The 25,247-nt window shown below is 35.9% G+C and overlaps 3 protein-coding genes across 7 annotated transcripts; all 3 read right to left on the bottom strand.

Annotated features, from left to right (window-relative positions):
• Positions 1-550: 550 nt before the first annotated feature.
• Positions 551-4,809, bottom strand: LOC112707141 (pectin acetylesterase 10). 2 transcript variants are annotated; one of them, XM_025758753.3, is made up of 12 exons: positions 4,705-4,809; positions 3,586-3,668; positions 3,100-3,229; positions 2,927-3,000; positions 2,639-2,725; positions 2,412-2,536; positions 2,225-2,285; positions 2,065-2,118; positions 1,885-1,962; positions 1,495-1,600; positions 1,210-1,355; positions 551-903 (listed from the first exon to the last, which is right to left on the bottom strand). In XM_025758753.3, the coding sequence occupies exons 1-12, from the start codon at positions 4,715-4,717 to the stop codon at positions 796-798; spliced, it is 1,065 nt and encodes a 354-aa protein (XP_025614538.1). In that variant the 5' UTR covers positions 4,718-4,809; the 3' UTR covers positions 551-795. The 2 variants fall into 2 exon arrangements, with proteins under 2 accessions (XP_025614538.1, XP_025614528.1); XM_025758743.3 differs by having other exon boundaries at positions 4,039-4,737.
• A 1,719-nt stretch (positions 4,810-6,528) lies between these two features.
• Positions 6,529-9,335, bottom strand: LOC112707124 (protein NRT1/ PTR FAMILY 4.5). 2 transcript variants are annotated; one of them, XM_025758714.3, is made up of 6 exons: positions 9,198-9,335; positions 8,742-8,835; positions 8,415-8,632; positions 7,832-8,257; positions 7,603-7,727; positions 6,529-7,514 (listed from the first exon to the last, which is right to left on the bottom strand). In XM_025758714.3, the coding sequence occupies exons 1-6, from the start codon at positions 9,198-9,200 to the stop codon at positions 6,647-6,649; spliced, it is 1,734 nt and encodes a 577-aa protein (XP_025614499.1). In that variant the 5' UTR covers positions 9,201-9,335; the 3' UTR covers positions 6,529-6,646. The 2 variants fall into 2 exon arrangements, with proteins under 2 accessions (XP_025614499.1, XP_025614515.1); XM_025758730.3 differs by having other exon boundaries at positions 8,415-8,533.
• On the bottom strand, positions 9,313-17,572 carry LOC112707107 (GPI ethanolamine phosphate transferase 3). Of its 3 annotated transcripts, XM_025758701.3 has the most exons (21): positions 16,743-17,572; positions 16,440-16,474; positions 16,205-16,326; positions 15,961-16,050; positions 15,703-15,822; positions 15,484-15,567; positions 15,302-15,379; positions 14,871-14,996; positions 14,648-14,737; positions 14,354-14,389; positions 14,208-14,263; positions 13,817-13,949; positions 12,814-13,255; positions 12,569-12,660; positions 11,875-12,421; positions 11,531-11,666; positions 11,386-11,427; positions 11,029-11,185; positions 10,855-10,938; positions 10,611-10,745; positions 9,313-9,428 (listed from the first exon to the last, which is right to left on the bottom strand). In XM_025758701.3, the coding sequence occupies exons 1-20, from the start codon at positions 17,024-17,026 to the stop codon at positions 10,620-10,622; spliced, it is 2,880 nt and encodes a 959-aa protein (XP_025614486.1). In that variant the 5' UTR covers positions 17,027-17,572; the 3' UTR covers positions 9,313-9,428; positions 10,611-10,619. The 3 variants fall into 3 exon arrangements, with proteins under 3 accessions (XP_025614486.1, XP_025614479.1, XP_072058095.1); XM_025758694.3 differs by lacking the exon at positions 9,313-9,428 and having other exon boundaries at positions 10,312-10,745; XM_072201994.1 differs by lacking the exon at positions 9,313-9,428 and having other exon boundaries at positions 10,312-10,745; positions 16,440-16,559; positions 16,743-17,246.
• Positions 17,573-25,247: the final 7,675 nt, after the last annotated feature.

The following is a 25,247-nucleotide window of genomic DNA, read 5'->3' as shown; positions in this document are numbered from 1 at the left end:
GTAAACCACAAAAAAATGCACCCAAATTATTTTACACCGAAAAAAAAAATTCCGAATTTTGTTATTGATGAAAACACTCTTAAATAATTTAAAAACGTGCAAAAAATGCTCAACTATGACAAAAAAAATATGGGATACTCTATTATACAGATTGAAATTGTATAAAAAGAGTATAAATTCCTTTTATAGTTATTTTTTATTATTTTATTAATGTTCAAAATATAGATCCTAACTTTTTCAATCTCTCTTTCATCCCATAAAAAGAAAGATCTGTAAATTTACATCTTTATCATATAATTTACCAAAAAACATACTTCAATAAAAATACCCTCAAATAATTGTGTTAGTTAACTTTTTCATCCCAAGATAAATTTTTCAAAAGATTGGACTACTCTAAAATCCACTCAAGAATGCCACAAATTTTCACAAAGCATAGATAGCCACCTCACAAACATCAATGATCTATATCCTAAGATAAAGAAAGATGAAATGCTGTTTCATCAATTATGCTCATATAAATGAATGCATAGAAGAGCATTAGGGATGAGGGTGAAGGCAAAATCTTCTCAACTTGAACACAAGTCTGCTATGGTGGAAGTTCCACAGACAGGAACCTCAATGAAAATTGAATAAAACCGTCAATGGTTTACATGAATGAATAATGTAATTTTCAAAGCAATAAGCTTATTTTTTTCTATATATAGAGCTATCTTTTCTTCATTTCTTGGCACTTAGGAAAAATTTGCACAGCACAAGAATATTATTGAAAGAATGATATCCTTGGCAATGAATCTATCAATTGAAAACCAAATTATGGCAGGTTTTGTCACAAGGGTAAGGACAACCAATGGCCTGAACTTGAACTCGATCGAAATACCAGTTTCCAACAGACTGTGCTATCCCCTGCATGTGTTTTTAGACAACCATTAGAAGCATTATGTGGAACAAGATACGACACAAATACGAAGATGCGAAATTTTTAGACATTATACTATACTATATGGTTTTAGTATAACAGATAAATAGATACTTATACTATGAAACGTGCCTTGATGGAAATTGAAAGATCAAAGATGTAACATTTCCTTCTTAATCTTATGTTCTCCTTTGAATAGTTAATGTTTCATGTAGTAAGCTAGAGAAAGCATCCTAGCATATTGAGAAAAGCAAGATAATGGAGTTGTTTATGATGAATTCAGCTAAACATACTCGATTTCCAATATGGGGAGAGTCGCGAGCAAACCATGTATCCTGTCTTTCGGACTGGCAATGAGCAAAACAAGAATTTATGAATAACCCGTTTTTACGCAACTTCGAGAATCTTCTTACAGCTCTTAGCATCTGATTCCGAAAACCTGCTTCATTCAAGGTTGATGCTAACATTACTAATAGTAAATAATAGGACATATTGAGAACATGTCAACCACTGAATAGTAAATAAGTGCATGCAAGGAAAGGGAAGGGAACTAGTCCTCAAACTTCATATTTAATCACCTTGCAGATATTGCATTTGAGGCGCGCTGCAACGCGCGTAATTTTTTCTGCAATCATACCAATTCCAGTGATAGTCAGCAGATGGTGGAGCTAGACTTGCTTGAATCTGATAAACATGGAAGTGATTGCATATATCAGTGTCTTAAAGAGGTAATTTGATCCAAGTCACACACACAACAATGGTTTTTAACCACATGCACAATAAGCACATCTTTTTCATTATTGGAAAGACTTAACATGAAGATTACTGAATTAATAGAAGCATCTTTTAAACTCAATCATGTGCTGACTCTCTTGATGCTTTTGAAAATAACAGAATTCATTGAAATTGACTTCATGCTGAACTGAAACAATAAATTAATTATAAGGGAAATGGTGGTAAGAATTCACCTGCCAAGTATCATAAGCTGCATTGAGAAGAAACAGTGGTGCCTTAACACTGGCAATTGAGTGCTGAGGGAAAAAGCACTGAATAGAATTTCAAAAGGAGGGAAACAAAAATGAGATGGCTCTACATTTTAAGTTAAGAGCAATATGACAAAAAATTCACAAAAAGGGAATAGTAGTTACCAAAATTGGATTGAGGCGACTGGTACAAGTCCTTGGAAGGTTTCTTTGTGCTCCCTGTGATGTGAAGAAACAACTATAAATCATTTCAGCTTATTCATGTTTTACTATGTCATCAATTCTTGAAATAGAAACAGAAAAAAGTTTCTCATGAGAAAAATACCTGTAAGGCAACCACACCTCCAAACAAATTCCTCAAACTGCGATGGCCGGATACATCAACACTGCAATAATGCAATTCCAGATAATCATTTTGTTACTAAGAGTGTATGCACTGATCGGAACTAAGATCTATGAGCAGATCCACTGAATAATAGACTAGAATTTGAAGTTCATTGGATGATGTTTACGCGTCAAGGAACAATCCAGCATCACTTAAGCACTTTACTCTTGTGGTTCTTGGAAACATTTCCTTGAATTCATCACAATGTAGAATAGTTGCCAAACCTCCTGCAGAACATCCAGATAGAAGAGCCTAAAAGAGAAAAAAAAGAAGAAAACATTGTCATTATCAAACTGAGTTCATGGAGCCTCCGAGTTGGTTACTCTTTCCACCATAAAATTATCAAAAGTGAACCTGCTTAGCATAGCGCATTCCTTTCGACATTAGATCTTCCATAGCAGCGAGCCAGATGCGTTGCCCTCTGAAAAACAACCCTGCTCGCTGTGAAAACAATGATTAGTTAAGTATTAATTCAACTAAATTCAGCCTACCCAATCCACATTAAGGATAAACAATAGAATGAAACAGTGTTACTTTTGTTGAAGTCTAAAACTCTAAGTTAACATCAAACAGATTGATAGAAAAGGAATAATTAAAATCTATAGAAAATTAATGTTGAAAAGATCTTGCATTCCCTCTTACCTCATTTTGACTGTCTCCAGTAAACGATGCACCATCACAATAACGAATTTTTATTCTATTCCAATTGTAGAAATCTGCATAAATAATCATCTCAATGAATAACAGTTAACAAAGTTAATTTTTTTTATGGGGAAAAAGAATAGTGATGCTGCTGAGTCTGAGGGGGTTAAAACCTGGGTTTTCCCAAGCTTTGTTGCTTAATATCCCAACAAATGGTATCTGTTTTTCCATAAACGCCGACGAACCATGCCGCGTCTTCTTACTATAAATGCAATTTCTGACATTTCCACACCAGCCTCCTCCCTGTCACCGAAAAGTTTGCCGGAGTTAATAGGGACAAAAAAGAGAAAAATGTTCCAAATTCAAAGCCTAAGGCTATATGGAAATATCTTAACCCTTTTAATTTCCCTACATATTTGATCTTCCATGTACCAAAATTGAAATGAACCAAGATTTGCAGCAGTGAAACCTCTCATACCCCAATTTCTTTTACATTTTTGCCAACAATAAAACACAAAAAACTAAATTGATTGTTATCATGGTACAATCCAAAACCATACAAAAGAATCTAAAAGACATGAGTTGGTCCTTATATAAAGACCTTAGCAGTTAGCACATCCATTATAGCTAACTAACAAGGATGATAGTGTCTCACACACCTCCAATTGTATGAGCCAACTGTTTGATCCGGCGCCATATCCGCGGTGGAAGTGGTAACCTGGTAAAGATCCATCAAGACATACTGCACAAAGTAACACAATTCATGGCTAGTGAGCAAGTATCTGGCAACTTTCATAGGAATAGAATGTTCTGGAATCTTGAAAATGTCGGATTGCAATATCATATCTCTCCAGATCTCAAGCAAACTCAGGAAACATAATTTGGTGCAGATACTAGTGAGACTTGAAAACAGCTACCATATCAAGAACAACACAAACTATTCATAAATCATAACCCCTTTTATTTGATTGAGAAATGGATAAAATAATCATTAAAAAAATCATAAATTTCAGAGTCTATGGAGCAGATAGAGTACACATTACTCAAAATCAAATTAATTACATTTCCAAAAGAGAATGAATGAATGGAGAGAGAAAGAGAGCAAGCAATACCAGCTCCTTTGGCGGCAGCACCATAAATAAGAGTAAGACCAACCATCAAAGGTCTGTTATTATTGAAATACAGCATATCTGTGACATTACCATTCTCAAATCCTTGTACCAATTTCACAAACATGAACCCTATAAACCCAAACCCCCAGCATAGCATCCTCATGGCTCCAAAACTGTTGCCTCTTTTCAACATTACCAAATGTAGTTTGAGTAAGACAGTGACAACCAAAAGTGGCACTTCCCCAGAATCTCTAATAAATTGGAGAAGCAAGTACAGGAAAAGTATATTCCTGTTGAGAAGAAAAAAGACTAAGACTTTCCAAGGCTATGGAAGTTGGTAAAAAGGTTCCCTTTACAAAAAAAAGGCTAAAAGAAACAAAGAAGAAAGTTTTCTTCTACTTGGTCATAAATGGTCATTGAATGCAGCATTTATAGCATTGTAACGGAACAGAAACAGGGCTTAAAAGTTGAGACAGAAATCAAATGATGATGAAGAAACAGATTCAGAAGCAAACTTGAAACATCACTAGAATGTGTGTTTGCATAGAAGTGAGAAGAAATAATAGTGCAAATGAAGGAATGACTCAATAAAAGAATTAAAATAAATAAATAAATAAATAACAAAAAATAGAATGACAGTGGTGATGTAGAAGTGTTACAACTTACAAGTTACAAGCATTGGTTTTTTCTTTTTGTTTTGGCAATAACAAGGAGGAGGAATGTAGGGTAAAAAGTGGCACCGACATTAAACATGGGAAATGGAAAAGCTGTAACACACTTTCATAAATCATAACCAGCAATGTTTGTTGGAAGAATCCTCAAAAACTGTGTCCCACCTACTTCCTCTCTCCATCATCTTTGTCCTCTTCCACCAATGTTACAACCTCATTACTTCCTCTCAAAATAATACTTAAAATTTATTTGATAGCATATATTTGATTAAATTATTTAATATAATAATATTAATATTTTAGTTATTGTTTTCATGAATTTAATTTTAACATATTAATAACATAAAATGTATTATATAATTAAATATATATAAAATTATTTTATATTAATAATATATTAAGATAATTTTTTTATATAAAAATATTTTTATATAAATAATTACCATATTACAGGACTTTATTTTTTTTAACTAAAGATAAGGAGACTTGAACCCGCGACTTCTTAGGTAAATATAGAGAGATTATGTCATTTGAATATTACAGGACTCTATTGGTGTAACTTTCAACAACAGACTAATAAACTAACCATTTGACCAATCCACACGTAATGAACAAGAGAATCTCTAAACAAACAGAATCCACACATAATGAACAAGAGAATCTCTGATTTTCTTCATTTTTTTAAAGCATCAGAAAATGCTTCTTCATTTTTTTAAAGCATCAGAAAATGCTTCAACTAATATATTTAACAAATATATAATAAATACATTAAAATTTTAAACTTTTATATTTTTGTAAATACTTTTTAATTAATAATTTTAAAAGGCATGTATTAGTTAAACGTTTTTCTTTTATCTCATAAATATATCTACCGTCACTCAACCCAAAAGAAAATAAATAGCCGAAACACATGTGATAGTGACCTTGCAAGGTGCAGTTAACTTAAATTCTTTTCATCATGTCAACGCTTCCAATTTCCATCTATTACTTTTATTTGGTGAAAATAATTTGAGAAATGATTGTTGTACTTCTTTGGTGTATAGTTTTTTATATATTTTTTGTGGTATAAAAATAATTTTTTATCCTCCCCCCCCCCCCCAACTTTTTTTTTTATCGATTTTTTAATATAAAAAATAAGCATACAAAAGATATGTATGGGAAGGTGGTATATATAACATTCTTCAAATAATTTATAACCTCTAAAACCATCTGGATCATTATAGGATAAAAAGAAAAGTAATATTTTGTTCTATACAAACTTTTACTTTCCCTACCATTTTTTTTATAAAATATCAAAATATCAAGTGGAATATAAAATGAGACATCACCATGAATGGTGGAATTGGTACTAGGTCCCTCAAGAATACATTATAATTATATCATCCTTTACTAGATCTCCCCATGCTCAATGGTTTTAATTGAATAGTGGCATGAGATCTCTCACTCGATCGTTCTCTCAAATCAATATGGGACCAGAACCTCAATGCATGAATAATCAGTATCTCTATTACAAGCTACATAATTATTGATTACAATTTCCTTTCCAAAAAATACATAAATAAATAAATGGACCATGTGTTAATCATCATTGACAAAGGACAATAATTAATGGAGGTGGCCACCACTAGGAATTAAGTTCTACATATTCTTCAAGAACAATAAAAAAAAAAGTTTTACATATTCTTGAGATACATTTAATATATATTCTAAAAATATTTATAATCTTTTATATTTATTATTTTTTATCGTGACTACTCATATGCAGTTGTTTTTATGTAAGATGATCAGTTCTCCCATATCATTTTTTACATGAAGATAATTGCATCGAAATTTTCATCTATGTTTATATGGTTACGTAGCGTTACAAAACTAAACAAATGGTTGTGAATGTTCTTAGTAGAAAATCTTACAACTAAGAGCTTTCTCTTCTTTGTTCCTCATTTTGCAGTGTCCTCTATTTCATCATTTCTAAGATCTGCATCATTCCTAGACACCAATTCACTTTCAAATGGAACAGCATTTTGGTACTTGTACCATTTTGCACATAAAAGGTAAACGCCAAAGTTAATCATGCTTAATACGGCTAAGAACCAATAGAACAATTCAACATGGATTTGGTTAAAGTCATCCCCTTCTAACCACCCTATCTTGCTCTTTGTGACCCTCCTTGTAACCGAGTTTATGATTTCTACAAATACCGTGCTCAAGAAGTAACCAATGGACAGCGAAAGAAACGAGAATGAAGTAGAGAGCGAGCGCATTCCTTCGGGTGCTTCCCTGTAGAAAAACTCCAACAATCCTACCAATGTGAACATATCGGCTATGCCGAAAATTGCATAATGGAAGGAGAGCCAGAAGAGGCTTATAACATGGTTGTGGTTTTTGAACTCATCCTTTCTTTTAACCTCTATGATGCCAGCTATGGCCATTGAGATCGCAGATAGGACAAGGCCGACCCCAACGCGTTGCAGTTCTGTAATGCCGTTGGGGTGGCCTGTTATCTTGCGAACAAGAGGCACAAAAGCGAATTCATAAACCGGAATTAAGGCAGTCATGAATACTAGAGGGATTACTGGGATTGAAGCAGGCGGGATGGTGTCTCGGCCGATGTGTGGATTCATTCTAACTCCTTGTTGAATTGAGAAGGTTTGAAGTTGTGCCAAACATGTGTTCATGATTATGGTACTAAAAAGAATGGGCATCATTCTTATGAGGATCTTTGTTTCTTCCACTTGTGTCACAGTGCAAACTTCCCATTTCTTTGGTTCTTTGCCTTCTCGTAGAACCGCTGCTTTGTCTAGAATCCTATCATAGTGTAGAAAATCAAATTATGGATTATAGTAGTTTCATGCTTTTAACAAAGAGTAGTTGAAACATTATTGTAAATACTAACCTGAATTGATCAGTATGAGGGATCAGTTTTTTCATCAAATTGGACTCATCACTTTGTATTTCATGCAATTGATCAGAATTTTGAGGTAGTTTAGTCCCTAAATTCTTTACTGTGATGAACAGAACCTGCAAGAACATTGATCTTGAATTAACAAGTATCAGTATTGAATAACTTGCTTAGCAAGAAACAATTGAATGGAAAATAAAGGGAGGGAAATGAAGATCAGAACCTGTAGAACACTCAACAATGGGCTATCTCCGGACACTCGGGTACGATAGAAAGCCTTTCCCACGGCAATGACGAAAAGGCCTCCGGCAGAACACGCCAATGATATGATGAAACCTTTGTACCAGTCAATTTCAGTGCTCACATAAACCACAGCCGTGACTCCAATGCTAGCACCTATTGTGATGAAGAACAAGAACCAATTGAAGAAGCTTGCTAGTTTCTTGCGTTCTTTTGGATCATTGTTATCAAATTGATCAGCTCCGAGGGCAGGTACACACCCTCTTATTCCACCAGCACCAACTGCAAACAAGTATATTGAAGCGTAGAAGAGCACAGCTTTTCTGCCATGTACACAACCCTTTTCCCCACATGGTGATGATGGCTGAAGTTTTGTGTCATGGGATTGAATCACAAGTAGAACGTATCCCTACAATATAATTCAAAAGCACCTACATTAGAGGACATAAATAACAATAAAGTAGCCAATGAGTTATAGCTCAAATGGCATAGTCTCCCCATACTCACCTAAGAGGTCGCGGGGTAAATTATTTAATTTAAATAGCTCGAGTTTGTAAGTACTTTACCAACAACTCAATAAAGCCAAAGAGGATGCAAGTGTTGAGGCGATTAAGAAAGGTATCAGAGATGAATCCTCCAAGGATGGGGATCAAGAAAGCAGTGCCCAACAAGTTTGTTGTGGTTGCTGCAGAGCCAGGGATGTTGAAATACATGACTGACCCAAAATACAAAACCAAACTAACCATGTTTGCCACAAACCCTACGTTATCTAGCAACATCATTACTGCAGTAATAAGAACAACAAATTGGACTCATTAATTAGTCTTAACATACTAATAAGGAAATTGCCAGTTTGGCATAACAATTTTTCTTATAGGACATAGTTTACCTACCAAAGACGAAAGAAGCTGCTCTATATCCTCCTTTTCTTCGAATCTTCGCAACTTGGTACTCAGCATCTTTCAAGCTAGACTCATCTTTTGAATCCTGTATATGTGCATTTTGATACAAAGCCATTTCAGCAAATTGTTTGTTAAGAGAAAAGAATATGGTATTTAAACACTATAGCCGTTCAGAGTCATTATTTTTAAACCATTATTTTGCATGCACCTAAGATAACATGTTAAATAGATACTTTGACTATTTTTGTGCAAGATGATTTCTCAATTATTAGAATTAGCCAAGCAACAAAATGAAATAATGAACTCTTTTATGACTAATTAAAATCAAATGCTTCGCCCAACTGCAATTTGATTAGATTTATGATAACAGAATCGAAATATCAGTGGTTCAATCAGACCAAAAGAAAGTTAAACAATGAAGTGTGGAACATGATGTGCAGTATTTACCATGGCTAAGCAAGGCCCGAGCTAGAAAGCAGTAGAGAAATGTAAAGGAGGGGCTTCTTGATGATGTTAATTCCTCCACTGAAGTGATTGCTTTTATAACAATCACTCCAGTAGTGAGTTCCTTGCATGCAGGATGACAACTCACAAGGACAACAGTGACTAATAAATGATGAAATATTGAATACTATTTATTGTTGTGCCTTGTAAAAAATGAGGCCATAGCGGCATAGCCTGCATGCCAAAACAATGTGGAGGAATATCCAAAGTTGGTCTGTCAGTATCACATTGTAATTTGTAAATTTCTATTACCAGTTAATTAAGTTGCCGTCGTTTGCTAATTTCAGAACAGATAAAACTTAGATAAGTTTCTTTCATCCGTATGTCGTCTAATCTTTAAGCGGGATGCTGAAGTGTGATCATAATTTTTTAGAGAGTTAACAGTTTCATGGAATTTGTTTTTCTTTTTCGGCAGGTTGCATCATCTTTTAATTTGAGAATTTGTCGAAATGGACATAATAACTTGATGCAAGTTTAGTCCTTGAGCAATTGGCATTATACAGTCTGCTAATTAATCAGGACTTATTCAATCCCCCCCCCCCCCCTCCGTTTGTTCTGCCCTTTCAAATGAATGAATTAGGGATTTCGTTTATTTGATTAAATGGTTTTGCTAATATGTTGCTGATACTTTTCATTTAGTAAATTCCATTTTAAATTGTTCATTCTATGTACGGATGTACCCTTCAAACATTAATCACTTGCAAATTAATGCAACAAGTTCCACAGACAACGCATCACGGCATGTAAACATAACAACAAAGTATTACATGGATGAAGGTTTGTCTCATCGTGTAGGCAACCTTGAACTAACTCATTAAGAGACTCTTTATTATATTGGAAGTCTGCTTTTAAAAAGGAGAAAAGATTATTCTAGCAATAAAATAGAAATATGTAAATATTTCACAAAAAAACATATTTCATAAACTTTGTTTTAGATATACCTCTTTAACGTGTCTATGCCAGAACAGGGGGCAAAAAACATTGGGGGGGGGGGGGGGGGGGATTTTTCTGAAACAATTTTAAGTGTAAAAATGAGTAAGTGACGTCACATTAAGAGTGAAAGAACCACTTAATTCATAACTAGATTATGTTATAATAATAGTTAACATCAAAATTCTCTGCATCATCAGGAAACTACAGATTCAAGCCCGTACCTTACCCACAAAAATATGCTTTTACTAAGTTCACCAAGGAAAGAATATGAAGAAGGGGGAAAAAGAAGGAAGAAAAAACGAAATTAACCGCAACTCAGATCACCCAAAAACAGAGAAAAAAGACAGCCTATGGGAACTTAAAAGCATCTAACAAAAAAATATTAAAAAATTATAAACTGATCAGAGTGTTTTATACAACAACCTGATAATCTCAATTGTGATTGTGGCCATCCTTTCCTTGATCAAAATAGTAAAGTGAGGCCAAACAAATCAAGACATCTGTAAGGAGAAGACCAAACACATCGAAAACAAACTTTGGGGCAAACAAACCCCAAACCTGAAAACAAACAAAAATAAATAAAAATTTAGCACCGAATATATTGTGCTAGCTACAAAATATGCAGAAATGATAAATGAAAGATATTCGACTCAAGAAGTGCATTTACCATCAGGTGCCGCCTATGCATTGTGACACAATATATGGTAAATGTCGTCATAATTGCTGTTATGAGCCCATATGTTGTATACATCTATATATATAAACAAGAATGATCAACGGTTGAATATGTGGTGCTTTGAATGATCAACTAATGGATCTACTCTCAGGTATGGGAACTCACCTGAGATAACTGTGTGAAAAGAACATGTTTCCCTAGATCAGCCTTATACTTCATTGCTACAAGAAACGGAAGTCCAAATACTGGAAGGATGATAGAAAAGCCATAGGTGTCAAGTGTAAGAATGATTGCTTGGGGGACAAGCATAAATTCTTCAAACCTGAAAATCCATTAGAGCTATATTATTCATTTGCATGTGAGTAATATATATATATAGATATATATATATATATATAACAGCAGAAAGATTTGAAAGCCCTTTAAAAATCCGACATGATAGTTCCAAGATCTGACTTCACTAGTATCTAAGAATATATATACTCCTCAAAAAGTAAAACAGAAATTTGACTTATTATTTACCCTATAAATGCAGCACCATAGTGGAGACCATCAAAAGCACACCTGAAATGGATTCAAGGCAAATGAAGTATAGTTACAGAAAACCTTAAGAGAAGAAAAATATATATATAACTCCAAATCAGAAACAACTGAAGTTGCATTATACCAGTGACCACTGCAGAAAAAGAGACATGTGGCAAAGAGGTTCCATTGCATCACAGGAAAAGGACCAATTGAAAGACGTCTCTGAGGTCCATTCTTTGCATCATCCTCTATATCGCACAACCTCATAATGCAATAACCTGGAAGGGAAAGTCACAGGCATTTCTTCACAAATGATCATGCTGATTTGTTTACTCATAAAATCGCTCATAGATGACAATACAATTGCTAAATTACAAATATTAGCAGCATAAATAAAAGGAAAAAGCAACGGCAGAAATGTACTAAAATTATTATACAGCAAGATTAGCAACTTGATAAAACATATGGCATAAAAGGAAAAAGCACCTCCAACTATGGATGCAAAAGCAACCATAGGACCTTGTTTTCCAGAAAGAAGAATGACAGTTGAACTCCATGCAGATAGCATTGCTGTCGTTTTTACAACCAAATTTGTCTTGCAATCTGAAGAGTTACCCTTGAATAGTTGAGCAAATACTAATAATAACAGTTGTCCCAGAAGAATAGCATATACGATTCTTGGAATATAAATTCTTCCAATGCTTTCAGGCATAAATGCTAATATATATCTATTATTTTCAGTGATCCAATGCACTATGATCAGCATATAACTCAAGATAGTACACACAACAACAATCTTCCTCGGCCAACCAAAGAAGATGTCACTGGTGGCCTTGTATAGCCAGAATGCTAAAATAATCAGCACTAGAATTGGTACAACTTCAGCTGCATGGTTCCATACAGCTAAACCAGAGGCAATATTGAGAATCCATGAAGTGTACTCTTTCATGAAAGCAGAAGTAGAAGCCTGCTTGGACAGCCCAATTTCTATTCCAAATCGGCAAAAGGTGCTCAAGAGAAGGAAACCAACACTCTGCAAGAAATACATATGGGTTCAAGAATTCAAGAGTTAATCAGAAACTTGGGGTGTGTATATATATATATATATATATATATATATAGCATGTTCATGTTCAGATATAATTTAGTTTTAAATGAAGGAGACAGATAAAATACATACTTCTTTTAGCAGTTTCCCCTTGACAACAGATTTGCGTAATGCAACGATACCAGATGTGCTCAAAAGAAAATTTGCCACTTTACCTTCCTCCACTGAAAACAAAGTTGAAGTGAAAAATTAAACTACGAAATATAAACATCCTGGAAAACTTATTGTATTTGACAACTTCAAGTGAACAAAATAAATAGATATGAATTATGACAATCCTGGAGGATTAAATTCATTTGATAAAATTCCACACTTACAAATGAAACTGTTTGAAAGGAAACTGACTGCGCGCATTCCCAGTAAAAAGAATGCAGAAGCTGAGGCAGAGAAAAACCAAGCATATCCAGATGATGCAAGTGTTGCACCATCTTGACTGTTCGCCCTCAAGATGGCAAGAACTTGAAACATAAGTGATATTGACATTATTGCAATACCAGCTCCCATCATACGTAAATCAAACTCGGTCCATTTTGACCGAGCTAACTCAGCAACTGTTCTTAGAAAATTGAAGTATGACTCAATTTGCTTCTTAAGTGCAGGCACTAACGCATCAATGTCCTTTTTATCAAGCTGCAGCTTTTTGGTTGAACGCAACCAATGATTCTCTGCCTGAGCATAAACACTTGCTACTCGGGATAAGTCATCACTGGAAAAGCCAACAGCTGAAGAAGCTGAGTAAGCATCTATATATCTCTTCACCTGAATATGGGGAATTCATCATTGAAACAACTATCTCTCAGTAGCTTATATAATCTATGGAATTACAATAATTTAACATTGAAGAAATTAGTAGTAATGCCCAAGATTGTGCTGCTTAAACAAATTCAAGTCACTTTGGAAGCATAAAACATGAATGTAGCTATGAGAAACTAAATTCATTTTAAGTAGGAAATACATGAAAGTAAATTTTTTGGGGTTTTTTATTTCTTTCAAGAAAAAAACATAGATCAGTCTGCACATTTGAGCAGGATTGTAGCACCAACTATCAAATCCCATCAGGAAATCCTTTTCCTAAATATAACCATGGGTTTCCATAACAGTAGTTTCTTGAATGAGATGGAGAAATAAGAGACTTGGCAGAAGTTTGAAGACAACAAATATCTCGGAGAGATAAGAGCACAAGCAGTTGGTAAGAGAGGTAGTTTCAAAACTTTAGAGGTCACACTACCAAGTCCATTTCTTAACCAAAAGTACATTAACAACAGAAAATTAACAGAATTGGTAATCTGTAATTTATAACCAAAGACTCAAGGTATGTACCTGCCAAGAATTTATGCACAGTATATTAGCATAATTCTGTATCCAGATATCTGATTCTGATAACTGTTGCGACACATCCAAGTTCCAACTACCTGCTCCTAAAGCATATAGTTCGGGATTGACTTGACCTATGCTGAGAAGAGAGAAGGAAAAAAAAATTCTTAATATAGTTATAAATTTCCATTAATAAAAATGTCATACAAAAAAGGCCATAAGAAAATGCCAAACTATGTTTCCAAGTAGAAGCTTCTAGATTGAGAAAATGATTCAAGAATAAGATTAGGGTCACAAGAGACAGAAATATGAAAATTTCTTATTCACTTATATGGTTAAAAAAGTACATGAACAGCAGAAGCAGATAGTAGCATTAGACAGGATGCTTACACTGCACCTTCCATAAGGGAAAGGTATGCCAAGCAATGCTGACATTGTTACTGCGAAGTCAAGCTGCAAAGATTATATGAAAATAAAGGCATTAATATATTAAGTTGCATATAGGGCCTTCATAATGCCATTACAATTGATAGCTTTCCTAACCTGTTGCATAGAGCTGACGCAGACATTCTTCCCATCCTGATATGGAAAGCAAGATAGTAAATTCATCCCAGAAAAAGAATTATTGATCTAAGTGCAGAAATGTAAAACAGTTTTTCCAATCTTTGGGGGGGGGGGGGGGTGATAGTAAATTCATAATCCAAAACTAGATATGGTCTTTGATTCAAGATCTTCAAAATTATTTTATGTTGTCGATTTTTAGCTTTCTACAAGTATCATGCAGAAAAGGTGGAGAAACCAGCATGATTATGTATGCGTAAAAGCAGGAGTAAATACCAGATCTAGTTGACAAGAAGAGGTGTCATATTCAACTGGTACAGAAGAAGGAGGTTTCTTAACACTCATAGCAAAAATTGCAGTTTCCACCTGCAAGGCATCATTGCAAATATCCTTAGTAAAATTTCTGAAAAGTATATAAATTAATCAATGTTCGAACACACACACACACGAAAAAGAAAAAAAAAAAGAAATCAACAGATACCACATGTAATGAATATACCTCTTCAGCACCCCCACCACCATGATCACCATTTAAAGTTTGTCCATGGTCACCCATTACCACCAGCAGAGTATTCTCATGTAATCTCCCAGGTCCAGACTCCTTCTCCAGCACTTCAATAACTTTCTAAAACAAAATCAGGCAACTTCATTCATTAACTAAACACGGGATTTAATAAAAGACTAAACTGCGTGTATTGGATAACTAAATGACCAGTTCACCACCATGCAACTGACATGAAGAGGTTCCATAAGCCCAGGAATGTAGTAAAAAAGCATAACGAAAAAATGATTGGATCATCAAAGCAGCAAACAGAAGCCACAAAAGCCCCGTCACACACCAAGGGACAATCAAAAAACAAGAGAAGTAACGGAGAACTATGCCAGGTGGACCACAAATATATGTCAAAATCAGGAAGTACAAAAACTTACTTCTAAAATGCTATTGTATTGCTCCAACTTTTCTGTCATTTGAGTGGAGTCAACACCAAATATATGTCCAGCATGATCCTGACCATGGCAGAAACAATACAAGACAAGGTTCACAATAATCTGAATAACAGGGCAGAGAATATGGATAGTGGGAGTATTAGCTAGTATACAATAAAGCATACCACTCCAAGAAAATGTGAAATGAGGACGTCCCAATCATCTTCATACAGGGATGGAAATAAGTGTTCAATGCATCCATTGTCAACCTAGACAATATGCAATAGTATGTCATAGTCATTGAAAAATGGAGCAAAAGAAAAGAGAGAATCCCCCACTACTCAAATTAATAGGTACTGACTGCATCAGAAAGTAACTCGAAAATCAATCTTCATAAGGCTTACTGTATCAAGATCTTTGACATTAAAAGAAGGGTATGGGTACGATCTTTCAAAATGATGTGGAAACAACTGTGTCCATGTATCATCTCCCATCATAACAACTTTCTTCCCACTTTGAACCAACTGTTAAGTTAATAGATAAAGTTTAGATCAAACTACCTTGGAGGACTATTCAAAATCTGGAATTTAAAAGTAGAACCTGCTAAAATCTTGAAAAGAAAAAATAAAAAATCAATATTTGAAATGCGAAGTTTTATAAACCTGATTTAAAAAGTTATCTTCAACAATGGCCGGGGCGCCGAAACTATTACCAACATCTACAAAAGTAGGAAGCCCACCAGTCGTCAAGCCCTATCATAACATAAGATAATACAATATGAGAAAGCTGTCAGCTCAAAGCTACACATTCCAAGTGAGAGAATTGTGATTCATACAACAAAATGTAACTGTTAACGAAGTTAAGTGATATATAATGAAAAGAAAACAGTTTGAAATTCGACCAAACCTTTAAGCGCTGCAAACTGGTGGTAGGAGGATCAGCAATGGCCTTGAAAATCTTAGCTGAAGTTGGACTTTTAGATACCACTTCCTTCAAAACTTTCAACTTATCCATCCAGTGCTTCGACTCTGCCATCACATCACACATTAACGAACATACAATAATAATGATTAACAAATTCAAAGAAAAAAAAAATCATGACGTGCAACAATTGTTAAAGATTCAAGAGTAAGGCACATACCTGGAAAGAAGGTACTAGGAGCAACGAAATCAAACCTGAGCGACAAATAATTATAACATGACAACCGTTAATCACAATGTATGATGCTCAGATAGTTCACTTTTACTCGCTTACACGTATCTGCATCAAATATTACTATATTAAACTTGTTAAATTTGTAACTCATTTCTTCATTTAAGTGTCGCATTTACATATCGTGATGAATCGTATTCAATTATCGTATTCATATGTAAGCAACATAGATCACAATTGAAGGTCAACTAAACAAGTATTAGTATACATATTATATAATACGTAGAGTACCTGAGGGCATCGAGAACGATGATGATGAGGCGGTTAACGGCGGGTTTAGTCCAAGAGGAAGTGGTGGTGTTGTTGTGAGAGGAAGAATAGAGGCACTGTGATTCGGACACGTCAGAGGAGTTGCTGTAATGGGGAAGCTCTGTTCTCGTGAGTAGAAAGCCTCTCGTGAATAGAACAATGGCGGCGATGTGGAGCAGCAGCGTCACCCACAGGTGCCAGGTGTATCGCCATTTCCCGGTGATCTTCCTCCGCCGCGCCGCTCCCTCTATCTCTCTCTCTTTCATCTTCTTTTTTTGCCAACGACTTCGTTATTCAGGAGTTTTTTCTCTTCTTTTTTTTCAGTCAAGATCTGTGGCTTTTTTTCTCTCCTTTACAATAGACTTTCATTGACTTTCAGGCTGCGGAGGTTACAAGACATCTGAAAAGAAGAGGATGAGATGGCGTCGAAGCGGCGAGGACAGGAGGACGATAACACTCGAGGACGGGGACCAGTGAGCTGAAGATGGAGATCTTCAACCCGAAGAAACGGCAGTCATGGGCACGACGAGGATGGGTCTGTTGGGGATGGGTCGTCCGGGTCGGGTGCTTTTTGGTTGTGTTGGTCCGGTTCAGTTAGGCTTCGGTCTAACTGGATCAGTCCCTGACCAAAAAAAAAAAGAAAAAAAAATTATATACGGCTTCTAACAATTATCTCAAAAAGAATATTTTTCTGTGAAATTGATTAGTCTCTCTATTAATATTTTTTTCTGTATTAATGTAATAAACCTACATGGCATGTTAAACAGTTGATTTATCTATTGAGAACCAACTAGGATTAACAAATTCTTTTTTGTTGAGAATCTCATTGTCTTTTAATGATAATTGTCAATGTCGTTTAGTTTTTAGTTTTATTTTTTTATTATCTTTTTCAAATACATTAGCTAAATTTATTGTGTAAAAAAAAATATTAGTAATTTTTAAATTATTTTTACTTATAAAATTAAATAGAGGATATATTAATGATTAATGTGTCATATAAGTATGTTTTGAAAAGAGATCATTGACAGAGGGATTAACCAGTCTCACAAAATTAAATATCAAGAGCCAAAAAAGATTTTTTGTTTTTGTTCGGAGGCCTCGTAGTCTATCAAAAAAATTATCAGGGACTGGATTGGGTATTCACTCAAAAATAAAAATGATTGAGCAGCTTTAGACTAAATTTAGGATTGGTTGAGAGAACATCAATCCAGAGAAGGAAACGTCATGTAACCGAAACCATCGCTTGAAGAAGCGGACCAACTCCAACGGAGAAAGAATAAGATACAAAATGATGTTGGAGTTTTTGGAGGTTAAACGTTGAGAGTTCCGAGAAAGGAGCCTTGGATGTTTAATAAGACTGCCTTTATGAGGGAGAATGGAAGAAGAAGAACATACGCAGACCTTGTCATTCACGGTAGCTTGGAGCCACAACCAGTAGAATCGGAGGACTCTAATGAGGATAAGGGTATGTCTGAAGACTTTTTAGAAAGTGACTTTGGGACAGACATGGGAGAACTGGAGATGAGTCAAGCTCAAAGGGAAGCCATACGCTAGAAGAAGGAGGAGAAACATAGTAACCCATCTATCTCAGTCAAAAAGCTTCAAGATGGCACCTTCAGCATCCATGTTAACAAAACTGAGAAGAAAATATTGGAGAAGCCTTGGAAGCAGGCGCTCATTATCAAGCTTCTAGGGAGAAGGATTAGTTATAGAGTCCTCAAAAGGAAATTGGATACCATGTGGGCCAAAATAGGAGGTATGGTCTTAATAGACCTTGGAAATGAATACTTTGTTGCCAGGCTGTACAATGAAGATGACTATTGGCATGTCATAAAGGGAATGTCGTGGCTCCTTTTCGACCACTACCTCACTATCCGGCAATGGACACTAGATTTCTATCCCTTTGGAGTGGCCATCAATAAAATCGCAACATGGGTATGCCTCCCAGATATCCCTATTAAATACTATGATAAGCAGTTCCTAGGTACAATTGGGGATCAAATTGAAAATACATTGAAAGTGGACATGTATACTGCTAGTTAGACCAGAGACAAGTTCGCACATCTCTACGTGGAGATGGATCTGGATAAGCCTTTGCATTTCAAATACCTAGTGAATGGGAGAAACTTTCACATAGAATATGAAGAGCTGTATATGATATGCTTCACATGTGAAAAGTTTGGTCATATTAAAGAATGTGTAGAGAAAGCACAAAGTGCAACAGCCGGAGGTACAAGTGGAGACCAAGATACAAAAAATCAGGCGAACCCACAGGAGGAGAGCCAAAATGGCATCAAAGACAGGAGGATAGGGAGGCCAAATAATAAAAGTAAAAACAATAATTCAAAAGACTCCAATGTTTGGGCCATGGATGGTGGTTAAAAAGCAGAAAAGGACAAGGAGACAAGCTAATGGTGAGGGAGGGAATGTGGCTGGAGGTGCTCACTAGGGAGGTCAGAAAGGACAGAAAGAGGTAGTGGAATAAAATCAAGATAGGAAGTTCTCACTGTGGAGGACGTACAGAATCAACCCAACAACAATTGATTTAGTAATAATGGTAATGTGCAGGCCCCATGCAGGGAAACAGGTGGAAGGATCTCCGAAAGAATTTGTGTCAGGTAGCCATATGAGGAGGGCAAAAGCTTTGAGCATAGCCCAAAATTCAGAACAGACCCAACCAGGCTCAAATCAAGATCAACCTGAAGCAACCCAAAATGCTTTTTACCAGACCACCTTAAACAGAGCATCCAATCAGGAAAGGCCTATGCGCATCCTAGGTAAGGACAATATGACTCCAACTGAAGTGGGGATGGCCTTTCCCCAACCCCTTCTTAATAATAGTAATCCCAACCGCTTCTCTGACAGCCCACCTGTTACTGATGAGATAATGGGCTCAGGAGACACTTTTGTGTTATAAACGCCTATTGGGCCTATACCCCACCTTAAACCACCGAACCCAGAAGGAATGCAATTCTTGGGTTCTGAATTAGATGAGATTATGATAGAGGAAACTATTGTCGTGATGAACAGAGATAACAGGTTTGGCCCTTTGGGGGAAGATGTAGAGATGGCCTAATTGGGTCTGGTCTATTTTTTTTCTCCTTGGTCCCTTTGGACTTATACCTCCCTCGTTTCTTGCGTTATGAATATTTTTTGTTGGAACGCTAGAGGGGCTGCAGGCCCCAACTTCTCCAAGACCTTAAAGGAGTATGTGTTACAATATAAGCCTAATTTAGTGGCTATACAGGAGACACGTTGTAGTGGTACTACAGCTTTGGAGTCTATCAAAAGAACTGATTTCAATAATCATATTATTGTGGATGCACAAGGTTTTGCAGGGGGAATTTGGCTGCTTTGGAACGATACTAGCCTGCAGGTTAATGAGATCCGAAGGCATGAATAAGCGCTCCATGTTAAAGTCGCTAACATCTCTGGCCATTGAGAGCTTACGATTGTATATGCCAGTTCGCATGAAAACAAGCAAAGAGAAGGGAGACGGTTCTTGAAAGACTTCGCAGCATCAATGCAGCAATCCTGGCTCCTCTGTGGAGATTTCAAATAGATTGAGGATGTCTCTTAAAAGAAAGAAGGAGCTCCCCTTAACATGATCCAAATAAGAAGGTTGAAGGATTGGATGGATGATTGCAATCACATAGACCTGGGGGTTCAAAGGCACCAGATTCACCTGGAGGGGTCTGCTACGGAGTGATAGTTGTCATATATTTAAGAGGCTAGACAGGGCTTTATGCAATGCGGAGTGGAGTCTGTGATTTCATGATGCAGTTGTAGAAACTCTCCCCATAGTCCGCTCAGACCACCATCCCATGTTGATAGAGGAGAAGTAGATGTCCAACAGCCAAACCTTTTTTATTTGAACACATGTGGATGCAACAATATGACTTCTAGAATTTTCTAAAGTAGAATTGGCTAAAGGACAGTAGCCTTCCTAATACTATTCAGGACTTCAGAATAAAAATTAAGGAATAGAACCAATTAGTTTTTGGTAACATTTTCAAGCAGAAAAAAACTTTATTAAGCAGATTAAGAGGTGTCCAAAATTCGTCCAGGTACGAAAGATGTGATTTTCTGGACAAACTAGAAGTTGAGCTGAATAAAGAATTGGAACTAATCCTGGACAGAAAGCAAATACTCTGGCTTTAAAAGTCTAGAAAAACTGAATTGTGGAAGGTGATCGGAATACAAAATACTTTCACACCAGAACTCTCATCAAAAGACGAAGTAACAGAATCTCAAGCTTAGAGACGAAAATGGTGCTTGGATACAAGTGATGAATCCATATTTGATGATAAATTCTGGCTTGAATTAAGTGGATTTCACTATATAAACTCATATTTATACACTTGAATAGCATACTTTTGTGATTTCTCTCTAAATTGCACCTAAGTGTGAAAACATGGTATTTTGTGCTTAAATTGATTAATTTAATTCCACTTTTATTCCATTCGATACCGTGATATATTTTATTGAGTGATTTTAGGTTAATTAGGCAAGAATGGCTTAGGAAAAGTGGAAAGAGAGCATGCAAAATGGGAGAACACAAGAAAAAATAAGGAAGATACACACATTGAAGTGTGCGTACGCACAACATTTTGTGTGTACGCACAAGGTGGAATTCACGTGGCTTGTGATTTAGAGGGCCTTTTGGCCCAATTTTGGATGCCCAAAAGCTGAATGGAAGCTCTTTCAAGGGGGGAAACATTCCAAGACAACACACAATGAATTTTATTTATCTTTGAGCATGTTTTAAGTGAGATTGCTAGAGAGAGGCTCTCTCCTCTATCTAGAAATTAGGATTTTAGATTTAGGTTTTTTCTTAGTTTAGAATTTGATTCTTGCTTTCATTTAGTTTCATTTACACTTCCTTTTTCTAGCTTCATAGTTCTTGTAGTTTTCTTTTATTGTTACTCTCTTTATTTTGATACTCTTTATGTTAATGTACCTTTATTAATTTGGAGTTTCTTTAATACAATTTTGATGTTTTATATTTCTTGATGTTTATTTGAGTGATTGTTATTATTTTCTTGCAATTGGTAATTATAGATTTTTATCATTATTGCAATTTACACTATTTCTTTTATGCATATTAGGTGTTTGATAAAAGGTCTCTTTCAATTTTAGAGTAGAATTTTATATTCTTGACTTGGGTTGGTAACTTGGAGACTCTTGAATTATCAAAATCTAGTGTTGATTGGTGATTGAGGATTGTTAGTTGGCTTGAATTCCACTAAAGCTAATCCTTCGTTAGGACTTGTGGATTAGAGTCAATTTTGCTCATTTGACTTTTCTTCAATTGTTAGAGGATAACTAAGTGAGAGCAAAATATACTCACATCACAATTGAGGATGATAATGAGGATAGAAATTCCAATTCTCAACCCTTGCCAAGACCTTTCTTAGTTGGTGTATTTAATTATCTTAGTTCAATTTACATTTCTTGCTCATCATTTTAAAACCCCAAAAAAATCTCATAACTAATAACATGCACACTTTCCTGCAATTCTTTGAGAGACGACCCGAGGTTTAAATACTCTCGATTTTTATTGGTTTACATTTTGACAAACAAATTAAACTTTAATTGGGGTTGATTGTTGGTTTGGATCTATACTTCAATGAGATTATTTTGTGAAAATTCCTAACTGACAATTTTCCTCCGTCAACAAGACCAGATTCCCTTAAGAGACCACATCTGTAACTATTACAAAAACTTTTTTAGAGAGAATAAAACAAACCATGACTGTCACATTTCTACGTCTAATTGGTATCCCACGCTAGATGGAGCAATGATTCAAAAATTGAGGAATTTGTATCTAATAAAGAAATTGAAATGGCCATTTTTTCCATGGGGTCCCTTAAAGCTGCAGGGGATGATGGGCTTCCTGCAGGGTTCTATAAGAAAAACTGGTCCATAGTGGGTGGTAAGCTTAGGGAGTTTGATGCAAATTGTTGGACCAATCGCAATGAGATCAGAGCTATGAATAATACCCTCATGGCTTTGGTGTCAAAAGTGGAATATACGGAATTCATATCCCAGTTCCGGCCAATTGCACTGTGCAATGTCACTTATAAGGTGATCACTAAAATTATTGCTAATAGAATTAAACCCATGCTCAATGGTCGTATCTCTCCTGCCCAGACCAGTTTTATTCCAGGTCATCATATTCAGGAGAACATCATAGTGGCTAATGAGATTATTCATTTAATGAGAAGAATCAAATCAAGAAGTGGTTTTATAGGCATTAAAGTTTATCTCGAAAAAGCGTACAACCATATGAGCTAAGATTTCATAGAGCAATCTCTTAAGGACTTTTCCCTCCCCCCGAGAACTGATAGAGATTATTATGATGTGTGTTAAGTTGGCTAGCTTCTAGGTTCTTTGGAATGGATAGACAACTAATAAATTTATCCCTTCTTGCGGTATCCGTCAAAGAGATCCACTCTCTTCGTATATTTTTGTTATTTGCATTGATAGACTCTCGCATTTCATTGAGGATTTGGTAGAAATGGGAGACTGAAAACCCTTCTTTTTTGGCAGTATAGGTCCAATGATATCCCATCTTATATTTGTTGAGTACCTCATGATGTTTGCGAAAGCATCGAAATCACAAATGAGAAAGATCATGGGTTGCCTCCAAAGATTCTGTAACGCCTTTGGACAAATTGTAAGTAGCCAAAAAACCCAAATCTACTTCTCCAAGAGAGTTGCCAGTTTGACTAGAAGAGACATTGCTTCCTGTTCAGGATTTATAGAGACAATTGAAATTGGTAGATATTTAGGGGCCAACATCCTTGAAGGACGGAACAAAAAGCAAGCTTATTCTCATATACTTGACAAAGTAAAGACCAAACTACACTGCTGGAAATATAAGTGCCTTTCAATGGCGAGAAGAGTGGTTTTGGCTCAGACTGCCATCACTCCGATGGCGTATTACCAAATACAGCATGCTCGCATACCTAAGATGGTGTGTCATGAAATTGAAAAAGCTCAAAGAACTTTTGTGTGAGGATCAGAATAGCAACATAGGAAGGCCCACCTGATCAATTGGAAAACTTTATGTATGTCCAAGGAGGCTGGAGGTCTAAAATTTAAGAGCTTAGAAAGTATAAACATTGCCTTCCTCTTGAAAATCTGTTGGGAGCTAATCAACAACCCCAATGCTCTATGGGTTAAGGCCCTCTATAGTAAATATAGTATTTCAAATTCACTTCTTAGTGCAAGAGCTTTGGTGGGGGGTAGTGACCTTTGAAAAAGTTTGTCATATTTATGGCCTGTCATACAAGAAAGCTTGATACATAGTGTGGGTGATGGCACCTCAACCAAGTTCTGGAAGGATGACTGGCTCAATTTAGGAAGCCGACTTTTGAATTATGAATTTTTCAATGTCAACTGCGAAGGTGGGGATGCAAAAGTTTATGACTATGTGAATAGTGAAGGGAATTGAAAATTTAAGGACCTACAACAGCTCATGCTGGCTAATTGCATTCAAAGCATATGTGCGCATCTTGTCCCAAGATTCACTGATCCCCCTGATAAGTTAGCATAGAAGCACTCCAAGGATGAAAGATTCTCTATAAAGTCTGCTTATCAACACAGTACTAGTGCCCCTTCCCTAGACAAGGAAGTTTGGAAATGCGTTTGGGCCTGGAAGGGACCACGAGGGATGAAATTGTTCCTGTGGCAAGCTACCCTAACAGAATCATGACAAACAAGAGAAGAAGTCAATGGTATGGTATTTCACCTATGTGCCACCATCGTGGGATCAATATTGAAGACACGCTTCATGTTTTGAGAGATTGTGGAATTATTAAACCCATTTAAAAAAAAATTCATCAGACAAAACAACATTGCAACTTTCTTCCAGTTGGACTTTGTGGAATGCGTTGAAAAGGGCCTCAGTACCAATTGGGGCTTCTCTTACCATGAAAACTGGATAAACATCTTATTTATTACATGTTGAAAATTTTAGAATTGGAGGAATCAAAAAATTTTCTAGCATCCCTATAAGAGACTGTCTGCAGGTCACATCATCTTCCAAGAATTTGCTATTGAAGTGGGGAAAGCTATCTCCAAACAGAGTATGGGGCATGATCTCAATACCCACTACATAACCAATATTAAATGGAACCCCCTCCGGAAGGTTAGGTCAAAGTTAATATGGACGGAGCAGCCAAGAACAATCCTGATAAAGTTGGGTGTAGTGGCTTAATTTGAAATAGTGATGGTAAATGGGATTCACCAGAAATTTGGGGGCATGTTCTGCTTATATGGCAGAATTATGGGGGCTTTGTTTAGGGCTGGAAATGGCGTGGACCCTAGGTCTTAGAAGGGTGAAGGTGGAGCTTGACTCACAAGCGGCCATCAGTAATGTTACTCAAAATAAAGACTCCATTGACGCTAGATTGGTGCTCTACTACAGATTTAAAGAGCTCATGGAGAGAAATTGGATAGTCCATATGGTTCATATCTATA

This window comes from Arachis hypogaea, chromosome 1, assembly GCF_003086295.3.
Source record: "Arachis hypogaea cultivar Tifrunner chromosome 1, arahy.Tifrunner.gnm2.J5K5, whole genome shotgun sequence".
Taxonomy (NCBI): domain Eukaryota; kingdom Viridiplantae; phylum Streptophyta; class Magnoliopsida; order Fabales; family Fabaceae; genus Arachis; species Arachis hypogaea.
Note: the sequence above shows the minus strand (reverse complement) of the source record. Positions and strands in the feature narration are given on the sequence as shown.

Coding starts and splice junctions, on each gene's coding strand:
- LOC112707107 (XM_025758701.3), bottom strand. CDS start 17,026: ATGAAAGAGAGAGAGATAGAGGGAGCGGCGCGGCGGAGGAAGATCACC. Junction 14,390..14,647: donor CTTCTTGTCAACTAGATCTG/GTATTTACTCCT, acceptor TTTCCATATCAG/GATGGGAAGAATGTCTGCGT. Junction 13,950..14,207: donor ATACCTTTCCCTTATGGAAG/GTGCAGTGTAAG, acceptor CTCTCTTCTCAG/CATAGGTCAAGTCAATCCCG.
- LOC112707141 (XM_025758743.3), bottom strand. CDS start 4,231: ATGTTGAAAAGAGGCAACAGTTTTGGAGCCATGAGGATGCTATGCTGG. Junction 2,119..2,224: donor GAGGTGTGGTTGCCTTACAG/GTATTTTTCTCA, acceptor TTCACATCACAG/GGAGCACAAAGAAACCTTCC. Junction 1,963..2,064: donor GTCGCCTCAATCCAATTTTG/GTAACTACTATT, acceptor AATTCTATTCAG/TGCTTTTTCCCTCAGCACTC.
- LOC112707124 (XM_025758714.3), bottom strand. Junction 8,633..8,741: donor AGCAGCTTCTTTCGTCTTTG/GTAGGTAAACTA, acceptor TTATTACTGCAG/TAATGATGTTGCTAGATAAC. Junction 8,258..8,414: donor TTGGCTTTATTGAGTTGTTG/GTAAAGTACTTA, acceptor ATTATATTGTAG/GGATACGTTCTACTTGTGAT.